Source organism: Gadus morhua, chromosome 22 (assembly GCF_902167405.1).
Source record: "Gadus morhua chromosome 22, gadMor3.0, whole genome shotgun sequence".
Classification (NCBI taxonomy): Eukaryota; Metazoa; Chordata; class Actinopteri; order Gadiformes; family Gadidae; genus Gadus; species Gadus morhua.
In genome coordinates, this window is record NC_044069.1 from 2,504,713 (window position 1) to 2,525,321 (window position 20,609).

At 43.1% G+C, this 20,609-nt stretch overlaps 1 protein-coding gene across 6 annotated transcripts in view; it reads right to left on the reverse strand.

Annotated features, from left to right (window-relative positions):
• LOC115535407 (BOLA class I histocompatibility antigen, alpha chain BL3-6) overlaps positions 1-19,145 on the reverse strand; it is a 35,758-nt gene extending 16,613 nt beyond the window's left edge. For 2 of the 6 annotated variants that reach the window (XM_030346590.1, XM_030346588.1), the window contains exon 1: positions 51-217. In XM_030346590.1, coding sequence (XP_030202450.1) covers positions 51-105 — 55 coding nt within the window. In that variant the 5' untranslated portion in view covers positions 106-217. Of the gene's footprint in view, positions 1-50; positions 221-15,388; positions 15,662-18,838 lie in introns of those variants that run through there. The other 4 variants (XM_030346586.1, XM_030346587.1, XM_030346585.1 and 1 more) reach the window with 4 other exon arrangements.
• Between the last annotated feature and the right edge of the window lie 1,464 nt (positions 19,146-20,609).

Below are 20,609 nucleotides of genomic sequence, written 5' to 3' on the forward strand. Positions count from 1 at the left end.
GTACTTTTTTTTTACTTTCTCGGATTAGTCGGAATAAAACCGTTATTTACCTGCGTTCACGGTCCAAACTCCACAGAGCAGAACCAGCGCCGAACCGGACCACATTCTAATGATTTCAACCAATTATAAGGTTCTCTCGGGTATCGGCGTCCGGTTTTAGCGGTTGTAGCGCTGTGTACTACGAGCGCCAAGACTGCCACCTGTTCCGGGTCTCCTCTCGAGTCGCGCAAAAAGGAAGCTGCACCGTTTGTGGTCTGCCCTCGCGTAGCAAACACACGCCAATGTAGGTACCAGGGGCGTTGCTAGACCTAGAGTTTTACTGGGGCAAAGGCCCCCAACTGCCAACATTTTTTTTTTTTACGTGTGCACAATATGAAATAGATGGATACAGAAGGGTATGTACAAGCTTCAAAATCATTGTCACTGTCATATTGTAGGCTATATTAAAGCACTGGTAAAGGTAAAGACGCAAAGATGGATTCATGAGTACCGTACAATTATATTTATTTAAACACATACACATCTCAAAGATTTACAAATAAGGTAACTGACAAATAAACAAAAAGTCTCTTTATGACCTTCACCTCTTTATCCGGAGAAGTCTACACATCTATATTTATTTAGAAGCTGTGTGGAAACAGCATAATTTTGCCAGAACGACATGTACTAAAAAGGCAAGAAACAAGGTTTAAAACTAATAGAATTTCTGACTTAAGGTGAGGTGGCTCATTGCCACCAATCAACCTGGAAAATGTTATAGAACCATCAAAGCTCTTAAATTAAACTAAATAAGGCCATACACTACTGCATAGAGCCTTTTTTAATGATTATTTTTTCACTATTAAGCTGTATCGCCGCGCCTTCATGGTGGCAAAGCGGTCAATAACGTGGCTTTGACTCACTTTGCATAGTTGCTCCTTTTCAATGGACAAAAGAGAAAGTTGGTGAAGCCTTCCTTGCCCCATGGTTGACCTAAGCCAGGTGTGGAGCCTTCTCGACACACTGAAAGATCGCTCACAACTACAACTGTTTACAGGAATTGTGAGTGCAATGATCTGAATTATCTGTGTCAGTGTTGGGAACATTGTTGGATCCATATATGTTAAAAACACCCTGTATATCCATAATTTCCTTTTTTGTGTTAAGGAAGTTTTTGTCCACTAAAACTTCCTCAAGTTTTGAAGACAGACAATTTTTCATTCATTATTCATTTTCCGCGTGTGTGCGTGCACGCATGGTGTGTGTGTGTGTGTGTGTGTGTGTGTGTGTGTGTGTGTGTGTGTGTGTGTGTGTGTGTGTGTGTGTGTGTGTGTGTGTGTGCTATAAAACTACAGGCTACAGACGCTCAGTATTGAAAAACTGGTGCTAATTATGTGGGCAACATTCTTTAACAGTAATCAAGTTGTCATTGTTTGTGTCAAACAAGTTGTGAATTTGTTGTAACGTTAAAAAAGGAGATGACTTACTCTGGGCTGTTTCCAGCTCCCGTGGTTTCCAACGAAACATGATCAACAAAAAAACAAGGAATTGAAAGCTACTTACAATATGCCTAGGTTACATTAATTTCCCCTGATGGCAGCAATGTTCCACTTTCAGCTGGAATTCACGGTAGGCCTACATCAAAACCATGTGTCTTCTTTAGATTTCAGTTCCCTTTATTTATTCACACAGTTCAGCAGCGGCATTTATTCAGAATCAGAGCCCAAATTAAAGCTGCATTACCCAGCAGAAAAATAGATGCACTATAAATGGTTTTGTAGGCCTATAGCAGTCACGAACATGAGCATAGTTGTGGAAATGCTGGTGTTAGAAAACAAAGTTGACGGGAATTAAAGTGCTGCAAATCTAGCATTAAAGGTTAATTTAAGAAGCTTCTCACCAGTCATTTGTCGCCTGGTCGCAGTGTCGAGTTTTTTTTAAAGTAGTTCACTAGTCGTAGCGTGCAAATAAATTGCAGTGTCAGAATTCTGAGAATTTTGTCAGCATTCAGATTTCTCAGAATTCTCTTACACTGCAAATTAAAGCGCTACTACTAGCAAACTAGTTTCAGCGTGACTGGAGAGAACTTCCTTAAATTAACCTTTAATGCTAGATTTGCATCAACGCTATTGTGTGAATTAGTATGGTTCTCTTTCATGGAAGCCGGAAGTGGGAGATTCCTTATTTTTTTTACCATTATTGTTTTATTAACAAATCTCTCCTACAGGGGATTGATAAAGTTCTATCTAGACTATTGAACAGAAAGAAACACTTGGTCATACTTTACACACTTTACCACTGAAACATTCAGAAGAGTCACGTGGACGAATCCGTAAATAACTGATTTTTTTCATTGGTTGTTGCGTTAAATCTTACCCAGATACAATAGGGCTATTTTCTGATTGGCTTTTATGTAGCCCCTTTCGTTTTTTGATTGGCTGGTAAGAGGCAGGCTCGACTGAAGACTCCCGAGGCAGCAGGAGATGTACTTGATGAATCCTGTCGATTCCATAGCGAGTGCGGCGCTTCTGCAGATTAATTTAATAATGATCAATGGAATTTTACTGGGGCACTGGAGACTTTTACTGGGGCACGTGCCCCAGTAAAAAGGGGCTGACGACGCCTCTGGTAGGTACCTGTATGTGTCATGTATATTTTAAATAAATATGTAGCAGCTATATAACTCAGTTTGAGTTAACAAACCACACACAGAACCGTTTGAATTCTCTCTTCATTTATAACTTTGTGAACATTTAACACAATTTCAAACATTGTCGTATATTTGAAGTTTAGCCTAAGTTAAAGATGCTGAACTCGACTGATGGCACCGGCATCACTAAGAGCGAGCAAAGGTCACATCAGCGTCTCAACTCTTCTCTGTTTTGGCCCCGCGTTGGTGGAACGAGCTCCCTGCTTCCAGAGACTCAAGACTCACCTATTAAGAGTTCACCTGGACTTTGCATAGCCTCCACCTTACACTTTATATATCTACAGAAATATAGACAAATATATATTGACAAATTTATATCTACAAATATATATCTACAGATATATATTGACAAATGTATATCTACAAATATAAAAAATATATGTATCAACAAAAATATACACAAATACGTGTCGGAATATATATATATATATATATATATATATATATATATATATATATATATATATATATATATATATCCTTTCAGGAGCAGAACTCCGGACCAAAGCTCCACATACTAGCACTGTATCGTAGGACTGAAGGTGTCATACCACGGAGTAGTGTCTGATAATACTACAGTAGCACTGCATCGTATGACTGAAGGTGTCATACCACGGAGTAGTGTCTGATAATACTACAGTAGTACTGTATCGTAGGACTGAAGGTGTCATACCACGGAGTAGTGTCTGATAATACTACAGTAGTACTGTATCGTAGGACGTGAACGTGTCATACCACGGAGTGTCGTGTGATAATACTACAGAGTATCGCAACACTACGGACTGAAGATGAACGTGACGCTGGCAGTGAAGCAGTACGTCACCAGGATGATCGAGGACAGCGGGCCGGGCATGAAGGTCCTGCTGATGGACAAGGACACGGTAGGACCTGTTCAACCAGGAGCTCCTGAGCAGAAGAGGACCTCAAACACATAGAGCACCTCAAACACATAGAAGAGGACCTCAAACACATAGAAGAGCACCTCAAACACATAGAGCACCTCAAACACATAGAAGAGCACCTCAAACACATAGAGCACCTCAAACACATAGAAGAACACCTCAAACACATAGAAGAGCACCTCAAACACATAGAAGAGGACCTCAAACACATAGAAGAGCACCTCAAACACATAGAAGAGGACCTCAAACACATAGAAGAGCACCTCAAACACATAGAAGAGCACCTCAAACACATAGAAGAGCACCTCAAACACATAGAAGAGCACCCCAAACACATAGAAGAGGACCTCAAACACATAGAAGAGCTCCTCAAACACATAGAAGAGGACCTCAAACACATAGAAGAGCACTTCAAACACATAGAAGAGCACTTCAAACACATAGAAGAGGACCTCAAACAAATAGAAGAGCACTTCAAACACACAAGGCTTTCCAAATGTTAACATTGTCTGTGCAAAATAAGAAAAATACTTCAACTTAATTTAAGGGAAAAGTGCCATGTTTTTTTTTTCTTTTTTTTATCGGTTTTAAGGCAAAAAAAATCCGATACCGATATTGACAGATATTACATTTTTATGCTAATATCGGGCCGATAATATCGGTGGGCCGATAATATCGGACATCTCTACTTCAAACACATAGAAGAGGACCTCTAACACATAGAAGAGCTCATCAAGTCATGTGGACACAAACCCTTCCTATTACTGACTAGTTAAAAATGTTCAAACATCATCATCATCATCATCATCATCTACATTCCCCAGCTTAAGCAAGAGCCTCAAAGTTAGCCAATGATCCATAGCTAGCGAGCTACCCCAGCTTGTGTGTCTGGTCCAGACACACGAGCTATACATTCAGCACAAAGCGTATCTCATCTTATGATATGATTTATCTGCTGTCGTCCGTAAAGCAAGAGACAGATGTTCTCTAGAAGCGTAGAAGAAACCAAGCAATCAGGAGTGGAAGTCTTGAATGTAGCAAGAAGCCTCAGGGGGTGGTGATCGGGACTCAGACCAATGGGAGCTTTCCCTGACTGGAGCCTGGAGTCTTTCAAAACGCCACCTCAAGCGTTTTATTTGCCTTTTTATGTTATTATTTTTTGCTGGAGAAGGAGGGGTGGGCAGCTGAAAGGAGTCGTAGTGAAACAAATGTTGTTTCGGCCCGGCATTCGAGAGGGCCTAGTGCACGACTCCGTTAACTTCTCGTGTCCGAGGTTTTTCCTTTTACTTAACATGAATGACGTTGATGGTTTTGGCACTGTGGTGACTTTTTATCCCCAAAAGTGTTTTAGTGATAAAGGGATTTTTAGACTGGTTCAGCTGCTGCTCAATGACTCACGGTCCTCTGCTTGCGATTCACCATTTATTGATCCATTTATTGATCCATTTATTCAAAAGATCCAAAGACAAAGAACGGGTGCATTACGGTATCATTTTTATAATATTGTTAATAGCCTAATAAACCTTTTCAGTTGTGTTAGTATTTAATTTTTCATTTGCTTGTTGTATGACAGTTAACAATGTTGGCGTAGGCGTCTTACAAATATTTATGTGGGTAGGCACCTCCAACCTCGTTGCTGATCGATATGTAACCATGTATTTGTATATAAATTATTGATTGCATTTTTCGTAAATAGTTGGATGGAATCTGTTTCTTAAAGGCCCACTATGCAACATTTTTAGCCAAAATGACATTAATTATGCAGGTTCAGAGTTATTCTGATGGTTCTACAACCATTTCTGGGTCGTTTGGTGGGTGTTTCATTGCCCCTTGTCGCTTCTCCAAGGAAAAAGCGAATATGCAACTTGCTCTGTTCGGACTGACACAATCCGGATGTGACGCAGCGGATGTATCACATCGCCTCGAAAATGTAGTCAGATTGTATTTTCGAAAATGCTTTACGGCACAGACACACCCCCAAACATGGCACCGGCTAGATATAAACAGCCAGTTGCGAGGCAATTGTTGCATTCATCATGGATCAATCGACTGATAAGGGAGCCAAGAGGCGACTGTCGGTGGAACAGAAGAAGAATAAGAAGAAGTTGGACCAGAGAAGAGACCAGACATGAGTGAACCTAGGGCGAGCTTTTGCGGAATGGCGTCAAGTAAGGGACTCCGAAGAGTGCAAAACGGACGCCGACTTGGCTTCGTCGCTGTTGAAGCAATAACATTGTACTGTATGGTTTTCTAGGCCAACATACATTTATTATGTTGTTGGTAATGGTATTATATGTTATATGGAGCAATCTTTCATATTTATGAAGTTAACTTATACTTCCATGGTCGGTAAACAATGCGACTGCTATCGCTCAGACCTCTCGCTTATGATGCTACAATGCTAACAATGCTAAAAAACTAGAATATTTCTGCATCCGGTACGTCATGAACTAGGGCGTGGCTAGGCTCCCATGATGCGGAAGCATCTCTCCTTGATGTTGCCCTGCGCCATCGAGCAGTTTACATAAGAATGAATGGGCGCCATTTTGGTCCATTTCAGTCCATTCTATAATATGTCCATGCTCCACCCCCGCAGTTAGTTGCACGGAAAGGATAATAGAGTGCCGAAGCCACGCCCCTTCCGGTAGAGGCCATGGGACCTATGAGATCGAAAAATATCAAAGGGTTTCAATGGAGAGAAAGTAATTATTTTCTGGTCCCAGTCTTTATATGCCCCGGGTTACACATATTATGTTTTTGGATTTAAATGATACGTTTTCTGGAAAATAGACTGTTTGGATGAAGGAATAATCAAATGGATGTGAACTGTAATAACAAATTTTAGGTATATTCAATTCCTTTGGGTCATTTTCACTCGAAAATGAACATATTTCCCTTTTTTTTTTTGGTGTTTACAGTTACAGAAAGATTGGTTTTCAAAGTAAACTATACATAAATATTGAAAATGGATACTAAAAATGCGAAGTTCAAAACAAATATTGTTTTATTGATATCGGAATATTGTCTCAACATACATTTTAATTAAACTTGTGATCCTTATCATGCTTATCATGCTACGCACCATTACAAGCCTCATCCGACTAAAACATGAAGCAATTCAAGAAGAGGCATAGATAAAATCGACTTGTGTTCATCTGTCATTTAATAGACATCTGACAGATGATGTCAAGGTTTTAAAAGGAATTATTACCTGGTCATGTTATAACACAGCTGGAAATCGAGGATTTTCTGATAAAGACTAGCAAGCCTCTTTGACAGAAGGAACAGCAGAAACTATGTTAGGCGCGCTCGTGCTGCATTTTTGTATTCGTCAAACAGGAGACGCCCAACCACCAATCAGAGGTAAGAGATTCCTGCAGGAAGGATGGCTCGATTTCACTAGCCCATTTGAGACTGTTCATTAAAGCATCCATCCTCTCATTGCTTGTTTAAGAAAACGGTAGAATATTAGATTTGATATGTAACTAACTGTAACCCGTTACAGTTCAAATTGAAATAGTTGGTATTTAGAATACAGTTACATTGTTGAAATCAATGGATTGCATGACGATACTTATCTGTTTCACAAGTTAATTCGTGCTTTCACACCAACAGCATTTAGTGCGCACTAAACGAGATTTGTGCCTTGGTTCACGTTTGCGTTGGTGTGAATGCACAACACTTTGATGCGCACCACATCAAACGGCCGAGAACTCCCTGAAGAGGTGTTCCCTTCCAAACGAACCCTGGTGCGGTTCGCTTGAGATGTGAAAGCGAACGCATCTCGGTCTGATCAAATTCTAAAAAGCATAGGCCTACGCCTCTTTGGACGGAACGGGCACCCGCTCAGCCGCGCACATTATGGGAATTATTGTTTGATTAGCGCCGGTAACTCCAATACTATCAGCCAATTAAATTGTCGGACCGTCTGGCGAAAATGAGTCGTGGCTCAGCATGGAGCAAAGAGGAGACGGCATATTATTGGATATTTGGACAGACACCCACATAAAACGTATGCTTGAAAACACATATAAAAATGCTGACGCATTTAACACAATCAGCATCAGTATGCGGGAGAAGGAGTTCGACCGGTCCGCATCAACAAATCAATATCAGCACAACGAGTGCCCGTTGGATATCCATGAAAATGTAGGCCTACTTTCACAGACGCTTCCCCTCACTTTTCTATATTTACCTGTTGACCCTGCCCCTGATTTTTTTGTCCAATGATTTAACGATCTTTGCACACATGTGCGTTGTTGACTAATTCTGAAACTGTTGCGATTGCAATGTGAAAAGCAACCGCACCAAACCAAAAAAATAAATAATTTAGGGCGTGTGAATAGGCCTCCCTAAATAGGCCTAGTCTCTCTCTCTCTCACTCTCTCTTAAGGTGATTTTATAGGAAACTCCTATGCACTTAGCTCAGTGAAATAATAATCAAATAAAAATGTTAGATGTAATAACGAAACAGAATATTTTATGTTTATCTATTTTCCCACTTTTAACAGCTGAATAAATCTAGAAACTGAAAAGGGAAAATTGGTAAATTCGTCAGTTGGTCATATCTTCTGCAAAAACATACTCTTATCAGGGGCGTAGCCACGTGGGGGCCAGGGGGGGCAGTCAGAGGATGGCCACCCTGCAGGCCACCCAGAGTCTGAAAAAAAATGAAAATTCCTGAACAGAAACGGTCTAAAGAAAGCTGAAATACATGCATCATTATTTTGGTCTAATTTTGACCTATTATTTTTATATAAAGTCTTATTTTTTCATATTATAAATAAATATTGCACTTAAAATGATTCGGTTTACCTAAATAAGTGATTGCCTAAAACGACAATTAAATGTCTTTCTGTCATTTGCACTAAAAACATTCTCGTGTCGCGAACACCCTCAGATAACATGACACATCGCACAACATCTAAGCACCCAATCAAATGACACAGGTTTATCAATAAGACATTAGTGTCCACAAGAACGTTCTTTCAATCCGTTGTTTACGGCCTGACGGGCTGCGGGAAAACGGCCGCTCTGAGTGACGTGGTGCGTGTGTTTTAAAATGTTTTTTAAGTTTTTAACAATCAAGTGCCACCCCAAATAAAAGACGGCAATTGTGCGTGGGTGGGCTAATGGATCCTCGCCTTGTGTGCCGAATCCATCCATGGATTGACCTTACCTCAATGTCTCCGCAGGCCTGTTCCATTGCCTGCAGAAGAGGCAGGCGGGAATGTGGTTGGCGGTCATACACGGCATCCTCAAGCCGAAAAAAAATCTTCTATAAGGTTTAGAAATGGCGAGTAAGGGGGCAGTTATAGGACTTCAAATGGATTATGGGTGGAACCAGTTCCAGACTAGAACAACCCGATGGAAACTAACATTATGCCAGACAACAACAAACCTGGGCTGCACTGATCTGTCCTGTTCACCTGCATCATGAAGTGCACCTTGAAATGTGATGATACGTTGGGTATTGTAGGGACCTATCTTTGCATGATGATGCAGTCACCCTCGAAGGCTTTTGGAGGCACGCAATGAGTGGTCCCCCCGCGCTGCCACGGGACGTGCACAATTGCCCTTTGGCAGTGGCGTAGCTTAGTTGTGCTAGGCCTCGGGGCAAGATCGCGCTAGGCCCCCCCCCCCCAACACACACACACACAGGGGCGGGCCGTACTATTAGGCAAACCAGGCATTTGCCTGGAGCCCCAGGCCCCATAGAAGGTTTTTGGGGCCCCCAAAATGCCCCAATGCATATATTTTGTTCCCATATTTATTATTTTATAAAAATCTCTTCACAATAGCATCGGGATGTCTAATTACTCATATTTTGACGATCTTTCCGTGTGCACCCCCCTTCAGTCCGCACTACATGGACTATTCCATGTTACGCGCATCACGTTCATCACGCGTATGCAGAAATGATGTCAAATTCAAAACAGTAAGCGGTAAGAGAGAGAGAGAGAAATCGAGTGAGACATAAATCGAGTGAAACATGAAGCGATCTTACGAAAGTGGGTCAGATAAAAATAAGAAGAAAGACCAAAGGCAGGACTTGCTTTCAAAGCTGCCAAAGCTATCCAGCTTTTTTACAGCCACCGCAGTGTTAGCGGGACCGTCGGCGGCTCAAGAGCAGCCCTCAACGTCGTTTGCTGTCACGTTACTGCTCCTTTCATTCCAAGTGGCTCTGGCTCAGCCAGCAGCGATGCTAATGACGTGTGTCAACAAACTGACGGAGATGATGCACAACTGGTAGTGAATATTGCTCATTCTCCTTCTTCCACTTCGGTTATTGAAATTGATGACAATAACGATAACAATGACTGCAAGACACATATTCTTGTGGATGACCCAGCACTCTGGCCCAAGCTGCTGTGTCTTGGGCAGGCGCACACATATTCTAGTGGATGACCAAGCACTCTGGCCCAAGGGCCGCAGATTCACAAAAGCATACTATTACATAGTAAGGGAAAATGATGAGAGGGTGAACAGGTCTTGGTTAGTCTAGTGAAAGTGCAGACCGTGTTTTTTGCTTTTGTTGTTGCCTTTTTGGAAAACAAAAACAACTGAGTGAGGAAGGATTTAAACACTGGAATAACCTTGCAATGCATCTAATCAACCATGAAAGGTCTGAAGAGCACAGGAAAAATACTGATAGCTGGAAGCAGCTATCAGTAGGTTTCCAGTAGGTCACAGCATATAGCTGCTGTGACCTAATGGAAACCCTCAGGTAAATGATGACATAAGGTTAACAGTCAGTGTAATGTGTCAACATAACTAATCTTATTGTTTTGTATGTTATTCTCAATTTGTAAATAGATAATTAACATTTGCATGAAAGAAGGATAGTGACTTTTGTTCATCCCTTGTATGGAGTATCTCATTATGCGACATAAGGTACAATAGACCGGTAGATGCAGGGGCCCCTAAATTACTGTTCGCCTGGAGCCCCCAAAGGGCTAAGATCGCCACTGCACACACACACACACACACACACACACACACACACACACACACACACACACACACACACACACACACACACACACACACACACACACACACACACACACGGGCTGTAACGATACACAAATTCACGATTCGGTTTGTATCACGATTTTTGATCCACGGTTCGATACATCCCACGATTCTTTTAAATTTAAAAAGCATTTTATTTAAACAACACTTAAATACCAATTATCTTAATGTAACATTTAATAACAAATAATTTGGAACACTGAACAGATTTGAACTGAAAGAATACTATTAAAGTATGGCTAAATTAATAAAGAAATAACCAAAGATTGCAGTTGGAGGATGCTTTTTGCTGGTAGGCATAATAGGGCCCCTTTAACTGTTTGGTTGGTTTATTCAAATATCCTTATTAGCGCTTCTTATTAGGCTATGTAGCTTAAATAATGACATAATCAGGTCGTATAGAATGCAACATGTTTAATAGCCTAACTTTCAATAGATGAGGAAAAACATGAACGTCGCAATAACGAGGCATAGTGTTACGAGTAGCATATGTGTGTGCGGGAGAATGGCAGTGTGCGTATGCGTGTGTGAGTGACGTCAGCGAGTGAGTGGACGAGCGAGGAGAGCGAGCGGTAGCGCGTGTGTCTAGTGAAGAAGCGAACGAGTCCAGTAGAATAAAGTACCCATCCTGTCAATAATCGGTGGCCGCTTCATTCCAACATATAAGCAGACAAACTGCCAGTCAAATCACACAAAACAATAGAGACAGGATCACACAGGCAATTTTTTTTTACATCTTATGCTGCTTTCACACCGCCGCCAGCACGACGCCCGGGGCCCCGCCCCAAGCTACGCCCCTGCCCTTTGGCCTTTATAGCTGACTGATGGGTGTTCGGTTGGGTAAGTGTTTACTTTTCGGGGTGTATCTAAGCATTTTAAATTTCCCTATTTTTTTTTTTGTATTTTGAATAGATGTGTTTTTTCCCATTTCATTTTTGAACTAAGTGGCTTACGTATGAAATAGTGTGCAGGAGCAAGTGTGTTGCAGAAAGGAGCAAGTGTGTTGCACAATTGCAACTAAAGTGCAAAGCAGCGCTTTTGTTAAAGGTATGGTAAAATGTGTTTAAGGTATAGTAACAAAAACTTAAAGTTGTGTTACTTTGGTCTAAGCAGGTGTCAATAGTGTTCAAGCAATTTTAAATTGTAGGCATACGCATTAGAAAAGATATGCATATGCGGGTGTACTGCGCACGTTCATTAGGGGTGCAACGGATCACAAAACTCACGGTTCGGATCGTGTCACGGTTTTTGAGCAACGGGTCGGATCATTTTCGGATCAACAACAACAAAAAAGATAACAAGACAAATGTGACTTTAAATAAAATCTTGAAATGTGTAAAAACAAAATAAAGCGGAAAAACAGGTAATAATCCTGCTTCCTTTAAGTATATTGAATATTTAAAAATATAGCTTAGTGTCCACATAAAATAAAAACGTATATAATATTTGTAAACAATATAAAGTGCAAGCTGAGGCATCATTCCTTCTCCTTCTAAACATGGATAGTAAAATAGACATAGCTTTTGTGCACATAAAATAAGAACGTAACTCAAGATGTCTATCCAATGTATAAATAAAATCTTAAAATATTTTAAAACTGAACAAAGTGCAATCTGCGGCATTATTCCTTCTTCTTTTTAACATGGATAGTAAGTAAAATAAAAAACCTGTGTCCGAAGGAAGCCCAGCAGACCTGGATTTACACTTTAAATCCTTTTTCAAAAAGATGAGGATGTCTGCCTTGCCTGGGGAGAGCGTAGTCTACCATCTCCCCAGGCAATGCAGACATCCTCATCGTAGCAAAATACTGTTCTGTCGTTATTTATTTGGCATTTTGTAAATCAATTGATTTCTGTTGAGAGACTCATTGCTCGTTGACCCGGAAACAGAAAGGGGGGTTGGTTGTAGTCTTTTCGCTCGGTTCTAGCCCTACTGTTGAGACGGAAAACCGAGCGAAAAGACTACAACCAAACATAAACAGCCCCCTTTCCGTTACCGGTTGCAGCCTGGTTTCTTTTTCAATGAGATTTATAAAATACCAAATAAAACAAAATAATCGGATAATTTGGATCCTGAACCGCAAGGGTTTATCCATACGCATCACGGGTAATCCGTGATCCGTCAACCACTAGCGTTCATGTTTTCCTCCCTGGTGAGCTCGGCCAGGAACCGCTACCGGTTAGCAGCCAGCCCAGATGGGATCCTCGACGGGACAAAACTTCTTGAGATCAAGTGCCTATCTTATCTTATAATATGATTTATCTACCACGTCCGTAAAGCACGAGACAGACGTTCTCTAGAAGCGTAGAAGAAACCAAGAAATCAGGAGTGGAAGTCTTGAATGTAGCAAGACGCCCCTGGAGGTGGTGATCGGGACTCAGACCACTGGGAGCTTCTCCAGACTGGAGCGGGAACCATCACTGGAACCATCGCTGGGAGCAGAGTGGGAACCATCGCTGGAGCCAGTGCTGGAACCATCGCTTGAACCTGTGAGATACAACAGTGAAAGATCAATTGATCTCCTGTACACACATGATAGTAATACTAGAATAAAACAGTTTCTCACTATTGCTCTGCTTACGATAGAAAGGACAAAAAATGAAAAACAGACAACCACCAAGTACAGCACGGCAATAGGCCTACAAACATTACAAATATTACAAATATCAAGCTCAGTATTCACAGATTGTAGTAAACTGAGATGGTAGGTGTACCTGGGAGAAGGGGCTTATCAGCTCCTTTCAGCATCTCTTCATCTACAATACAAAATACAGTACAACCGTTACAATGTTGATGTGAAACTATCCATAATATTAGTGTATTAAAGTTAAACTATATTTATTTTACCTTTTTCTGCTGGTGTCCTCTTTCTTTTGAGGATAATCACAATAGTGATTTGCCCCACCACCACCAGTCCACCAACAGCAACCCCGACAATGAGTCCAGTGGGGGGTCCCTCAGCCTCCACGTGGTGATCTAAACACGATCCAACAGAGTCAACATCAGCCGTCGATACTTCAATAGGACTCATGCTACATCTCGTATCCTACTCATCAGGCAGCGCCACTAGAATAATGATACTTCTTATTTAGTCCTCCATGCACTCTGACTGACCCCACAGGTCTGGACGCTGCCCCACCTGCTCAGCGGCTGAAGAGGAAACCCCAGACTCTGTAAGACTCTTACCCCACAAGACTCTCACCCCACAAGACTCTTACCCCACAAGACTCTTACCCCACAAGACTCTTACCCCGCGAGACTCTTACCCCGCGAGACTCTTACCCCGCGAGACTCTTACCCCGCGAGACTCTTACCCCGCGAGACTCTTACCCCACAAGACTCTTACCCCACAAGACTCTTACCCCACAAGACTCTTACCCCACAAGACTCTTACCCCACAAGACTCTTACAAGACTCTTACCCCACCAGACTCTTACCCCACAAGACTCTTACCCCACAAGACTCTTACCCCACTCTTTGAACACAGACATGTTGCTCGCAGGGTGTAGGACTTCACAGGTGTACTTGGCCTTGTCGCCCCTAGGAATCATCACCCACATCTTGATCTGGTGGGTCCCGTCCCCGTTAGGACGGACCCCCGTGGACTGCAGACCATCCAAGCGGTCCACCAAATGACCGTCACTCCTGATGTTCATAGTGATCTCCCTGGGATAGAAGCCTGTGGCCAGGCAGCTGAGCTTCAGGTTGTTCTTGAATGGCTTGGCGGACATGTATATTTCCGGTCGCACTGTGAAAAAAAATACAATTATTCCCGTTTGGATCCAGTGGCTGCCAGGTTTTAGGATCCTCATGCTCTGATTGGCGTTAAACTGACGTAATGGTCCAAAGACCTAAGGTCCATGGTCCAAAGACATAACTTCCATGGTCCTAACCTTAAAGGCTGCTGCAGGCCGCAATATATTGACAACCCGCGAATAAAGCCCGACCCATATTGGGTAGGGCTTGTTGGCCTTTATCGGTTTCGGCTAAAGTGTTTGCCGAAATAAAAGCTTTAGAAATGTAAATATATCTATATTTTGAATATCGGCCGATATCTGTTATCGGTTTCTCCCTAATATCGGTATCGGCATCTGCCCCCAAATTCCAGTCTGGATCGGGCTGTGGTACTCTGTGATGTCAGATTACAGCTGAGAGGGACGGTTCCACACTTACCGGCCTTAATATTGGCCTCCTTCCTGTATTTGAGGAAGGTGGCCAGCCACTGGACACATTCGTTGTGAAGGTAGCCGTCGGTGTAGTCGTTGAGCTGCTGGATGCCGTCCCACTTGCGCTTGGTCGGCATGGCTTCGAACATGGGGGCGACCCACTGCTTGTTATCGCTGTCGAAGGACAGGAAGTCGTCTCCGTCGTAGCTGTACTGGTCAATCCCACTGAGCTTCCTCTCAGAGCCTTCAGTGTTTACCTCACATCCATGTCTCCACTGGAGGACGTGGTTATCTGAGAGAGAGAGAGAGAGAGAGAGAGAGAGAGAGAGAGAGAGAGAGAGAGAGAGAGAGAGAGAGAGAGAGAGAGAGAGAGAGAGAGAGAGAGAGAGAGAGAGAGAGAGAGACTGTTAGACAGCCAGCCAACCAGACAGAGAGCCAGCCAGCCAGCCAGCCAGCCAGCCAGCCAGCCAGGCAGGCAGGCAGGCAGGCAGGCAGCCAACCAGACAGGCAGACAGACAGACAGGCAGACAGACAGACAGACAGCAAGACAGCAAGACAGACAGCCAACCAACCAACCAGACAGACAGACAGAGCACCTGTGTCGTTCTTCCTCAGGCGGTCGGTGAGGATTTTGAGGTTGACCTTGAACCACTGCTGTTTGGTCTGCCGGGAGCTGGTGCCCTTGTCCCAGTATTCCTTGTCCAGACGCTCCTTCATCCAGTCCTCCTTGGGCACCTTCACCGGGGTGTCGCTGTCGAAGTAGTCGATGGGCCGGCCGTCCAGCAGACCCATGGCTGAGAACTCGTGGATGCCGGGCAGGCCGACAGGCCGGGTGAAGGCCGTGTAGATGTAGGTCAGCGAGTTGATTTCTGGGAGGAGCAGGGTTCAACAGCACTGAAGGGATCAGACGAGTCACTGACCCCCCGCGGGCCTCAGTGTCCCCGGTACTCTGCCTCGCTTTCTCTTTCATTTGATATTTTGCATTCTCAAGCATATCGTGATATTTAAGGATTTTGTGTAAATCCCCAACGCGATAATAAAATGGTATCATATCTCACAGCCTCTTACTGACACAGCCTCTAATGACTGACACAGCCTCTTACTGACACAGCCTCTAACTGACACAGCCTCTAACTGACACAGCCTCTTACTGACACAGCCTCTGACTGACACAGCCTCTAATTACTGACACAGCCTCTGACTGTGGTAGAAATTAGTGAGTATATTTTATGGTAAACCATGATTATTAATAGGTTTTATGTTTTTAATTGTGGAAAGCATTGTGCTTGCAGAACCTGAGTTCATAACAGATGGTAAGCAGAAAATGTCCTGGGAACTGCAGGGTCAAGTCATGTTGACCTCACCCTGTCAGCCTTGGGTCATTTTGGCTAACGAGGTCAATCCATGTTGACCTCAGACCAGGGCGCGGTTGATAACATGCTGAGACGAAGATTGACTAGGTGGGAACCCCATTGGAACAAAGGGAACCTCCATTGTGACAAAGAAATTCTTGTATGTGTGTATGTGCATAAAGAGGAGCTGGAGTCTATGTTCGCCAGTGACTCTGCAAACCCACTCAGGCTGTTGTCGTTGTTGTTTTTCTTCACGATAAAGTCTTTTTCAATTCTTGTTCCGGACCCCTCGATTTCTTTTACTCTCTCTCTCTGAAATTAGTCTAAGTGTTTTAAATCTCGATTAATCTTCTATATGACTGACACAGCCTCTAACTGACACAGCCTCTAATTACTGACACAGCCTCTTACTGACACAGCCTCTTACTGACACAGCCTCTTACTGACACAGCCTCTAACTGACACAGCCTCTAACTGACACAGCCTCCTACTGACACAGCCTCTTACTGACACAGCCTCTTACTGACACAGCCTCTAACTGACTGACACAGCCTCTTACTGACACAGCCTCTTACTGACACAGCCTCTAACTGACACAGCCTCTAACTGACACAGCCTCTAACTGACACAGCCTCTTACTGACACAGCCTCTAATGACTGACACAGCCTCTTACTGACACAGCCTCTAATGACGACACCACCCGCTGGGAGGCCCAGGTGATGGACTTTGTTGTTGTCGAGATACCTCAGTCCTACCAACACAAAGCATGTTGTGAATTGTATGCAGGCCTCCTGTGATACCATCATTAACCACGGCCCCGCCCTCACTGAGGAAATATGACAACGATGTCTCCACGCACACACATAACACACACTGATCTTCAGAGTCAACGGGGTGAGGTGGTTTACCACACACACACACACACACACACACACACACACACACACACACACACACACACACACACACACACACACACACACACACACACACACACACACACACACACACACACACACACACACACAGCTTTAGGGGGGATCGATTTGATATGACATCAACTATCGGAAACATAAGGTTAGATAATAATAATAAAGGAGTTAAGTAAGAGGCTGTGTCTGTTAAGGGACAGGGCGAGGGGACCCAAACGAGGGACACAGGGAGGCAGAGCCAGAGATGGAGTGAAAGGAAGTGGGATTTATTGGGACAAGGGGGAAACGACAAGCTGGGGCTAGGCAAGCGGTATTCAGGCAGGCAAGGACTCGGCGACAGGCGGTTGAGTTACATGAGAGTAGTGTTGCCACCCGTCCCGTTTTTCCCAGAATTGTTCTCTTTTCTCACCAGCTGTCCCAGGAAAAAAATAAATCTCTCCCGGGACACAATTTGTCCCGTTTTTTGGGGGAAAATGCAAACACCTCATTTGATTACTTTCGTTCTGTAGTCTTATACGGTTCCTGTGCTTCTATGGCTCTTAAAAATGTCGCAGTTTTTCTTCCCGTCTATGCGTGCATGACCGTGACGCCCCATTCTTGCGCTTCTCAGACAGAGCGGGAACACAATTTCAAACATAAACATATTAAAGTGGAGGAAAGTCACTCAGTGTGAGTGGAGTCGAGCGCTGCGTCTTCATTTGCAATGGGAGGAGAGACTGACGAGGAAGGAGATGGAGCAAATAAAACATGCAAGCCACCAGTACGAAAAAAACCGTATACTGTCAACGGTAATCTGACTTACACGCAGACCATTTTTTTCTGTAATATCCACAATTTGCTCTTATAGCACGGCTAGTTTCATGGGGGTCTTCATAAAATTCCAATAGCCCATTATTGATTATTGATAAATTTATTGGATATCCATTTGCAGCAGCACAGTAGCATGGCTATTCTCCCTGGATTTCATAAATACAGTTATATTAACCATACATTCCGAGTCTCGTACAAACATAAACACATACTAATCTAATCACATAGGCCTACGTATAATCAAACACACACGCACACACACACAACACCAAAACAAACAAGAAACATATAAATGTTGAAATAATAGCAACGTTGACAGTTTGTGATCAAGTCTCATGTGATGTCTCTCTCTGTGTTCTCGTGTGTTGACATGGCTGCTGGACTGAAATTATCTGCTGGTGTACATCCACCCTGGTGACCCCTGAACGAATACATTTATTAACATGACTTTGTTTCCGTCTCCTTTGTCCGAATTGTATGTTCATTGGTCAGTCTGAACTGGTAATAATGGCCGAGCCCTCCGCCCCAAACATTTAATCGAGTGTCCCTTTTTTTCCCAAATCCAAGGTGGCAACCCTACATGAGAGAGAGAGAAATTCCTCAAAGCCGTTTTTAATAAAGGTTTACGAGTTGCGAGTGGTAAAATATGAATATTTAAATATTTACATAAAATATATAATGAGTTATTGTAACTGCGTCAGTGTCCCCTCCCTGCATCTCGTCTGACCAATCAGAGCCCACATTGCGTGTTGCCAGGCAGACTCTCTGTGAGTAAACAGAACACAGGCCACTACTTCACACCATCTAAGGCCGTGAAACCAACGTTAATACATACACAAAGTATGAAATAAGCCGCTTTTTAATCTCTATCTATAAATAAAGACAAAAAAAAACGTTTTTTTTTTTTAACTTTCGCTTTCGTGGATTAGTCTGAATAAAACCATTTTTTACCTGCGTTCACGGGCCAACCTCCGCAGAGCAGAACCAGCGTCGACAAGGGCCACATTCTGATGATTTCAACGCTTCTCTCGGGTATCGGAGTACGGTTTTAGCGGTGGTATCGCCGCTGCTCGTCCGCATGCTCAGCGCTGTGTTTTCTCTGCCGTGTCTCTCCAACTGTGTCAACGCCTAGACTGGGTAGCCCCGCCCATTCTGCCGGCGATTTGAATTCGCCCTGCAGGAGGGACTGTGCCGTGTTTCAATATCCATATGTCACAAGCCGACCGTGGCGGTTGTGGCAAAGAGGGGAGACGGCGCACACAATTGACTGAGTTTAACAAAGAGATTTATTATAATCCAGTGAATATAACATAAGGTATGGCGTGTGTATTAAATTAATTAGTAAGTGTGTGTGTACGTAAAAGTGTATGGGTTTAGTGTTGTCAGGTGTAAACATACCTAGGATACAACTAAACCAAAAGACCAAAGGAACAAACAATAAGTGGTGCCTCCCAAACGAGAACCACCCCGACACTGGGCTCACAGCTCTACTTAAAGCCCAGCTCAGGTGTTGTCAATGAGCTTGTTAAGCTCCCCTCGTTAGGGTCGTGACACATACTATCCGTACTTACTAGCCTAGCCGTTTCTCAATACCAAGTAGGCTACGCGAACTGCGGACTCACGGACTTGGAAGTTCGTACTTGGCAAGTCCGGACTTCAAATACACACTTCCGAGGACGGGAGTAGGCCTACGCACCGACGTCACCACCTCGGCTCGTTTGTTAACTGTGCTACGGCCTCATGTATGCAACCCCGCGGATGGCAACCCCGCCGGCCCCCCGAGTCTGAAAAAAAGAAAATCATGACACATCACAACATCTAAGCACCCAGTCAAATAACATGGGATGGTGCAGCATTCCTAATTACCGTGTGTATTACAATGTGTGTTACAATAAAATGCAATTCAACGTGGAAGTAATCCAAGTATTCAGAATACAATACCCAGATTGAGTGATGTAACGGAATACGTTACATATTACATGTATTCTGCATTCGGAAACTGGATACATTTTAAAAGTATCCTTCCCAACATGACAGATGTATAGACAAATATACATTGACACATTTATATATAGAAATATATATCTACAGATAGCCTATCTATTGACAAATGTATATATGTCCAAAAAATAAATAAATACAAATCTGCCCAGGGCGGACTTACTGAAGACAGGAGGATAATAATAATAATAATAATAATTCATTGAATTTATTTAGCGCTTTTCTAGACACTCAAAGACGCCTACAGTGAAGGGGGGGGGGGGGACCTCACTAACCACCACCAGTATGTAGCACCCATTTGGGTGATGCACGGCAGCCAATCGGCGCCAGAACGCTCGCCACACACCAGCTTGAGGTGGAGAGTGAGGGATGAGGTGGAGAGAGAGGGAAAAGAACATTTAACACTACTATGGACCACATGTAAACCCTATCGACCACATTTAAACCCTATTGACCATATTTAAACACTATCGACCACATTTAAACATGTAAACCCTATCGACCACATTTAAACATGCAAACCCTATCGACCACATTTAAACCCTATCGAGCACATTTAAACCTTATCGACCACATTTAAACCCTATCGACCACATTTAAACACTATCGACCACATTTAAACCCTATCGACCACATTTAAACCCTATCGACCACTTCAAACACTATCAACCACATTCAAACACTATCGACCCATTATTATCAACTACAGGATAAAGATGAA